Raw genomic sequence first — 7,473 nt, forward strand, 5'->3', positions numbered from 1 at the left:
TTGGTTTACTCCTTTGTTTGTAACCAATGTAAATGTAAACAAACACTGTGTAGCCTTAGAACTAGTGGTTATAACTAGAATGTGTATATAATGGATGGTCAGTTCATGTATTCATCACTCTGTCCATGAGTTTGAGAGTGGTTACATTTCTCCAGCCCCATCCTTCAGCTGTATACTAAATCACTGGCAGTGCCACAGCTTTGTTATTGTTCGAACTGCAGGTTGCCCCTTTAATATCTCAGCGCTATTCTGATGATGTAATCCTGACGTGGGAAACATTTGATTTTCCTCATACCAACTCAACCCCCTTATCTCAATTAGATCAAGATCTCCCTGTCCCTTCGTACTACATCATTAAAAAAAAAGTCCCTATGGGTAGAGTCTATTCAAACCCCATGTCCCCCTAACTTCACTCTAAATTAACCCAACTGAAATGCCCTGCTTGCCCTTGCCTTACTGTCAAACGTTCATGCACCAATGTGTTTTTTTACTCCATGGGGCTGAGAATTTCAAATGGACTGAGCTATAGACGAGACATAATCTGTAGCATAAAGTATTACATCACTATGCATGTTCCTATATACTGCAGCTTTGTGTAAGAGGCATGGGAAGCTTCCTTTGCACTTCTATTCTTCTGTTCATTATTTAAATGGCTGACATCCATGTAAACAACACTTCCGTCAAGTCTTTGTGACAAAGTTATTTTCTTTATCACACTGAGTGCCTTTTGTTCATTGTTCCCGATGGTGAAGAGCCCAGTGCCTGATGGTTGTGTTGAAAATTAGAAATCCCAATTACCTATCCTGCCAATCAGTGGGAGGCCTGAGAAATGTTTGGCTTATGCTATCATGAAACAAAATATAGATTACCACACCACCGCTGCCATCATCCCAACAAAAGAAAAGCAAATAGACCTATGTTCAGACCTAGTCACAGTGGAATATTCTATTTTCTAATAAACATATTTAATTGGGATTCATCTTGATCTCTCTCTCGCTCTCTTTCTCTCTCGCTCTCTCTCAGTGTATACCTATTGATAGAAAGAGAGAGAAATGCAGCTCGCTCTGGCAGACATTCTGATCATTCAGATGAATGCTTTTTGTTACCACCATTTGTGAATGTCACATCCACAAAAAGTGTCTCCAAATGATAAAGTATACTATTATGGTTAGAATATATATTTTTTTTACATTTACAATGATATCATAAAAAAGAGAACCAAATGTGTATATATTGTGCGCTAGTCACATCACCATTCAAATTAATTTCACCATTCTTACCAACGGTTATGAACCAACAATACACTTAAATTGATTCAATTGTTTACTCAATTACTAAACAAAATACTTTTTCACGATGGCATAAAGCAACTGGTGACAGATTATTTCCCCCAAATCGTCAAATCTCAGAGAGCGCTTTGCATAATGTCTGATGATGCAGAGAAAATGACCAAAAACCAACATCCCTCCTCTCATCCCTTTCAGTCAGGCCCACTCTCCTTATTAAGTGACACCACTGTGACTTCGATGCGCGCACTGACTCCCTGTTTCACTTGCTACAACTTTGGATGAAAGAAACACTGGACACAACGGCGTGCTCTCACATTTACGCACGATATGACAAGGAAAACTCAATGCTTATTTTGCAAGTGTGAGAGAAAGTGGAAAAATATGTTTTGGAATTGAAGCACAATACCTTTTAACCTTTTGGCATGGATGTATTTTTCAACTAATAGGTTGACAGGCTTACTTCCCATAGTATTATATACTAGCCTACTACCGTGTAATAACCTACTGATTCGGTTATAGGCCTACGTGTAGTGGGTAGGCTACTTTATAAATTAATTGTTTTCTCTCTACTCGACATATTCAGAGAACTGAAAATGGAAAATGTTACTGAAGCTCAAGAAAATCAGACTTGGGGGACTTGGACGGACCAAATAATCGAATACAAAGTGGTGAGCACTTTGTTAGTTTTCGTGATATGCGCCTTTGGGATCGTTGGTAATGTTATGGTGATCTTAGTGGTGCTTACCACTAAACACATGAGGACACCCACCAACTGCTACCTGGTGAGCTTGGCCGTTGCAGATCTCATCGTACTAACTGCTGCGGGCTTACCGAATATCACGGACAGCATCTTCGGGTCTTGGGTGTTCGGCCGATCAGGATGTCTCGGAATCACCTACCTCCAGTACCTGGGAATCAATGCATCGTCCTGCTCTATCACCGCCTTTACCATCGAAAGGTACATCGCTATTTGCCACCCGATAAAAGCCCAGTTGCTGTGCACACTGTCCAGAGCCAAGAAGATAATATTGTTTGTCTGGGTTTTCACTTTACTTTACTCCGTCATGTGGTTCTACCTGTCAGATATCAAAGAAGAATCATATGAGAACGGCGTGACCATCGTGACATGCAGCTACAAAGTTTCAAGACAACTCTATTTGCCCATTTACTTTTTGGATTTCGGGATATTTTTTGTTGTGCCGCTTATGCTGTCAACCATTCTGTATGGTCTCATCGCCAGAATCCTGATCATGAATCCGTTACCTTCTGAACGCAAGGATAAAAGTAAAAATGAACAAAGCAACACAACGAGGGGATGTAAAAATTCCCACCACACCAGCACTACCGCTACTTCTCGGAGACAGGTGATTTGCGGTTGCTAAAAAAATAAGTGCTCTCCTAATCATTAGCAATTGATAATAAATTGGAATGCACATGGGTGAGTTAGCTTTTTGACACAACATCGGGAGTCTGGTTCCTAAAACTACAAGTGCGCTCCTATTTATTAGGAATGGGTAAAACATTGGAATAGCCAGCATAAGCGGTGAGTTAGCTTTTTGACACAACATCAGGAGTCTGTGTGCAGCCTGGTCTCATTTCGTATTATTTCCTCTATGCATTGTTGGGCATTAAGCATTTCACTGTTCCAATCAAATCAAAATCCAATCAAATTGTATTGGTCACATACACGTGTTTAGCAGATGTTATTGCGAGTGTAGCGAAATAATTGTGCTTCTCGTTCCGACAGTGCAGCGATATTTAACAAGAAATATCTAACAATTCCACAACAAATACCTAACGGAATATGGAATGGAATAAGAATATATAAATATATGGATGAGGAATGACAGAGTGACATAGGCTAAGATGCAATAGATAGTATAGAATACAGTATATACATATGAGCTGAGTAATGCAATATATGTAAACATTATTAAAGTGGCATTATTAAAGTGACTAGTGTTCTATTGCGACATGCCTATAGGCAGAGGCCTCTAATGTACTAGTGATGGCTATTTAATAGTCTGATGGCCTTGAGATAAAAGCTGTTTTTCAGTCTCCTGGTCCCAGCTTTGATGCACCTGTACTGACCTTGCCTTCTGGATGGTAGCGGGGTGTCCAGGCAGTGGCTCGGGTGGTTGTTGTCCTTGATGCTCCTTTTGGCCTTACTGTGACATTGGGTGCTGTAGGTGTCCTGGAGGGCAGGTAGTTTGCCTTTGGTGATGTGTTGTGCAGACCACACCACCCTCTGGAGAGCCTTACGGTTGTGCGCGGTGCCATTGCGTACCAGGCGGTGATACAGCCCGACAGGATGCTCTCAATTGTGTATCTGTAAAAGTTTGAGATTTTTAGGTGACAAGCCACATTCCTTCAGCCTCCTGAGGTTGAAGAGGCGCGGTTGCACCTTCTTCACCAAACTTTCTCTGTGGGTAGACCATTTCAGTTGGTCAGTGATCTGTACGCCAAGGAACTTAAAGCTTTCCACCTTCTCCACTGCTCTCCCATCGATGTGGATAGGGCGTGGTCCCTCTGCTGTTTCCTGAATCCACGATCATCTCCTTTGTTTTGTTGATGTTGAGAGAGAGGCTATTTCCTGACACCACACTCCAAGAGCCCTGACCTCCTCCCTGTAGGCTGCCTCATCATTGTTGGTAATCAAGCCTACTACTGTTGTGTCATCTGCAAACTTAATGATTGAGTTTGAGGTGTGCATGGCCACGCAGTCATGGGTGAACAGGGAGTGCAGGAGGGGGCTGAGCCCGTACCCTTGTGGGCCCCCAGTGTTGAGGATCAGCGAAGTGGAGATATTGTTTCCTACCTTCACCACCTGGGGTAAGGAAGTCCAGGACCCAATTGCACAGGGAGGGGTTGAGACCCAGGGTCTCAAGCTTATTGATGAGCTTGGAGGGTACTATGGTGTTGAATGCTGAGCTATAGTCAATGCATTGTTTGGAATTAAGCATTGCACTGTTAGTCTACACCTGTTGTTTACGAAGCATCAAACTGACCCCTAGCTTTGGGACATAACATCCAGGCCTACTGAGGGATACCAATCCTATTTTATTTGTAATATGCTTGTAAACAACATGTGTAGACTAACAGTGCAATGCTTATTTCCCAACAGTGCAGAGGAAAAATAGCGAAATCATCCAATAATAATAACACGAGGAATAAATACACAATGAGTAATGATGACTATATACAGGGGAACCAGTAGCTAGTCGATGTGCAGGGGTGTTTGAGGTACAGTAGATACAGTATGTACTGTACATATGTAGAGACAAAGTGACTAATATTATAATCATTTGAAATAATGATCAGTTTTTATAAGCTAACTAATCCAAACAACTAATGTTGCATGTTTATTACACGTTTAAAGTGACAGTTCACTTCAAAATCAAAGTGTTTCAGATGATTGTATTGCCCAATCCGTAGATCCAATATGCTTCAATTCCAAATGAATGGGAAATACAGGCACCATCTGAAATTATATGGATCCTTGAGGCATAAACAGTATAGCTGGATCTACACAACAGATGGCATTTCTGTCTCACTCTATAATTATTGTATTGCTGAGAATATTGCAGACTGCAGTGTAAGGGAAATAAACCCAGTAGCGTTGTTCGATTGAAAAGTGGCCCATAGTCACCATCTCTTCCATGTCGTAGGTGACCAAGATGCTGGCTGTGGTGGTGATCCTGTTCGCTGTGCTGTGGATGCCATACCGCACCCTGGTGGTGGTAAACTCCTTCCTGGAGCAGGCCTACATGAATACCTGGTTTATCCTCTTCTGTCGGAGCTGTGTCTACATCAACAGCGCAATCAACCCCGTCATCTACAATGCTATGTCGCAGAAATTCCGTGCCGCCTTCCGCAAGCTCTGCCTCTGCGGACGGAAAGGCTCTGAGAAGCCTACCGGCGGCACGTACAGCGTGGCGCTAACCTACAGCGTGGTCAAGGACACATCTATGGTGGAGACTACGGACCAATTCAACACAGAGCTGGACGAGATCATGGTAACCTGTGAGTTGCCTGACAAGAAGATGGCGTTTCAGGACACCTGTGTGCACAACAAGGTGACTTTATGCAATGACTGATGTTGTAAGGTTCGAGGTTCAGGGTTCAGTCACTGAAGATGACAGCTCCTCTAAGTCTTGAGGGATGTGCTGAGGCCACAGGAATCTGACTTGCTCTCAACTGTCCATTTTCACTCACACTGAAGTTGACTATCAAGAGACCCAAGCTTGACCTTCGGTGAGTAATTGTAAGGCCCCATGTACAGTACAATGTGAAGGCTATGTGGTGACACATTACTGTGTTGTGTTAGCTCTTCAGACACAAGTCCCAAGAGCAGACACACGTTTCAAGTGTGTGCTCTTGGGACACAGACAATGTGAACTGCCCTGGTGTGACTCAAATCGCACATTTTCCACTCTTAATGAGACCTCACTGGCAGGGTCAGAGACGAGCCTCTCTCTTTCTCAAACAAGGAAGACAGACTTATGAGTCTAAGGCCAATGTCCTTTATGCAGGCCTATTTCCACATTTAGATTTTTCTTTATTTTATTATATTATGCACCATATTATTGTGTAACGTGAAAAATCTGTCAGCTATTTGTTACAGAGAGTAAAATGTAAACATCATAACTTGAGTCCATTTTGGAGGATCAAGAGTGAGTGATTCTGATTTTGATACAGTTACTGTATATATTGTGGTATATTAGGACTTTTCTACCTCTAGGATGAGGTCCCCCAGTCCCTTTAATCTTAGTTATTCATTGGGATTTTAAAGGTGCTCCTGCTCTGAGACACTTGATACATATTCCCCCTGGATCCATAACTGTCATAACTGTCATAACATAAATCTCTATGTCTTAGCCAGCTGTACACTGCCCGAGAGTTCAATGATTATTTGAATGTAGAGTGATTGATACATTTTACCTTCCATGAATGTACAAATATTTCACCTTGATTATTAATGAAATCATGCATCACTTTGTGGAAACTATCAACATATATTTTGAAACTATTTGTAAAGTAATCGTTCTTGTACTTTATTTCAAATCCTGTTTGCTTGAGGCGAGGATCGCTGTATGTGGATTGATGTGTGATTTTTCTGTGAATTATCAGCTACATAATACAGTAAAAGTACTTTTTTTCCTTAGTGCTGAAATAGACATCAATATTTAGATATCAATAAGATAAGCAGATATCATTAAGTATATTGTGCGGTAACATATGGTGGACGTCTTTCCTTTTAAAGGAATATGATTGCATTTGTCGGTTGTGTTGAATAATGTTTTGTTGAATAACTACCATAATGATTCAAATAAACAACTTTAAAAACATTTGACTGGGGTAATTTGACCAGAGAGAATGATGATTATGTATATAACATATTGTAACATACTGCTGATGTAAGAAGGGCTTTATAAAATACATTTAATTGAGTACTTCACTAGCATACCCTTTTCAGTTATGGATCATGTGGCAGTATGTAAATGTCACTACTGTTCTGTCTGAAAATGGCATACATTATTTTTTACTTTACATGTATTTAACTAGGCAAGCCATCACAGTGAGTGATGCCTGTTCAGGGGTAGAATGACAGATTTGTACCTTGTCAGCTAGGGGATTTGAACTTGCAACTAGTCCAACACTCTAACCACTAGGCTACCCTGCCGCCCCATTAAAGCAGGGATTATCAACTAGATTCAGTTGAATGATGTCAATTAGCCTATCAGAAGCTTCTAAAGCCATGACATAATTTTCTGGAATTTTCCAAGCTGTTTAAAGGCACAGTCAACTTAGTGTATGTAAACTTCTGACCCACTGGAATTGTGATACAGTGAATTATATGTGAAATAATCTGTCTGTAAACAATTGTTGGAAAAATTACTTTCACTTTAATGACTACAACGTAAGTGTATGTAAACTTCCGACTTCAACTGTATGTGTGAAATGCTTGATAATGTATGTGATATTGATAGTGAATGGCGCTGGAGGGGATGGCTGCCGCTTTACGGGCTCCTAACCAAATGTACTATTTTGTTTTTTCCCATTGTTTGTAAATTATTTTGTACATAATGTTGACGCTACCGTCTCTTATGACCAAAAAGAGTTTCTGGATATCAGAACAGCGATTACTCACCTCAAATTGGACAAATATATTTTCTTTAACATG

At 40.9% G+C, this 7,473-nt stretch overlaps 1 protein-coding gene across 1 annotated transcript; it reads left to right on the forward strand.

Annotated features, from left to right (window-relative positions):
* Window positions 1-1,580: 1,580 nt before the first annotated feature.
* trhrb (thyrotropin-releasing hormone receptor b) lies at window positions 1,581-5,739 on the forward strand. The gene is made up of 2 exons (XM_021571710.2): window positions 1,581-2,653; window positions 4,958-5,739. Exons 1-2 carry the CDS (start codon window positions 1,883-1,885, stop codon window positions 5,384-5,386), a joined length of 1,200 nt encoding a protein of 399 aa, XP_021427385.2. The 5' UTR covers window positions 1,581-1,882; the 3' UTR covers window positions 5,387-5,739.
* The last annotated feature ends 1,734 nt before the right edge of the window (window positions 5,740-7,473 follow it).

This window comes from Oncorhynchus mykiss, chromosome 18, assembly GCF_013265735.2.
Source record: "Oncorhynchus mykiss isolate Arlee chromosome 18, USDA_OmykA_1.1, whole genome shotgun sequence".
In the NCBI taxonomy this organism is placed as follows: domain Eukaryota; kingdom Metazoa; phylum Chordata; class Actinopteri; order Salmoniformes; family Salmonidae; genus Oncorhynchus; species Oncorhynchus mykiss.

Bases quoted from the DNA above. Each gene is read 5' to 3' on its own strand.
- trhrb (XM_021571710.2), top strand. From the start codon at position 1,883: ATGGAAAATGTTACTGAAGCTCAAGAAAATCAGACTTGGGGGACTTGG. The intron at 2,654-4,957 runs GTGATTTGCGGT...TCCATGTCGTAG, and splicing joins CCGCTACTTCTCGGAGACAG to GTGACCAAGATGCTGGCTGT.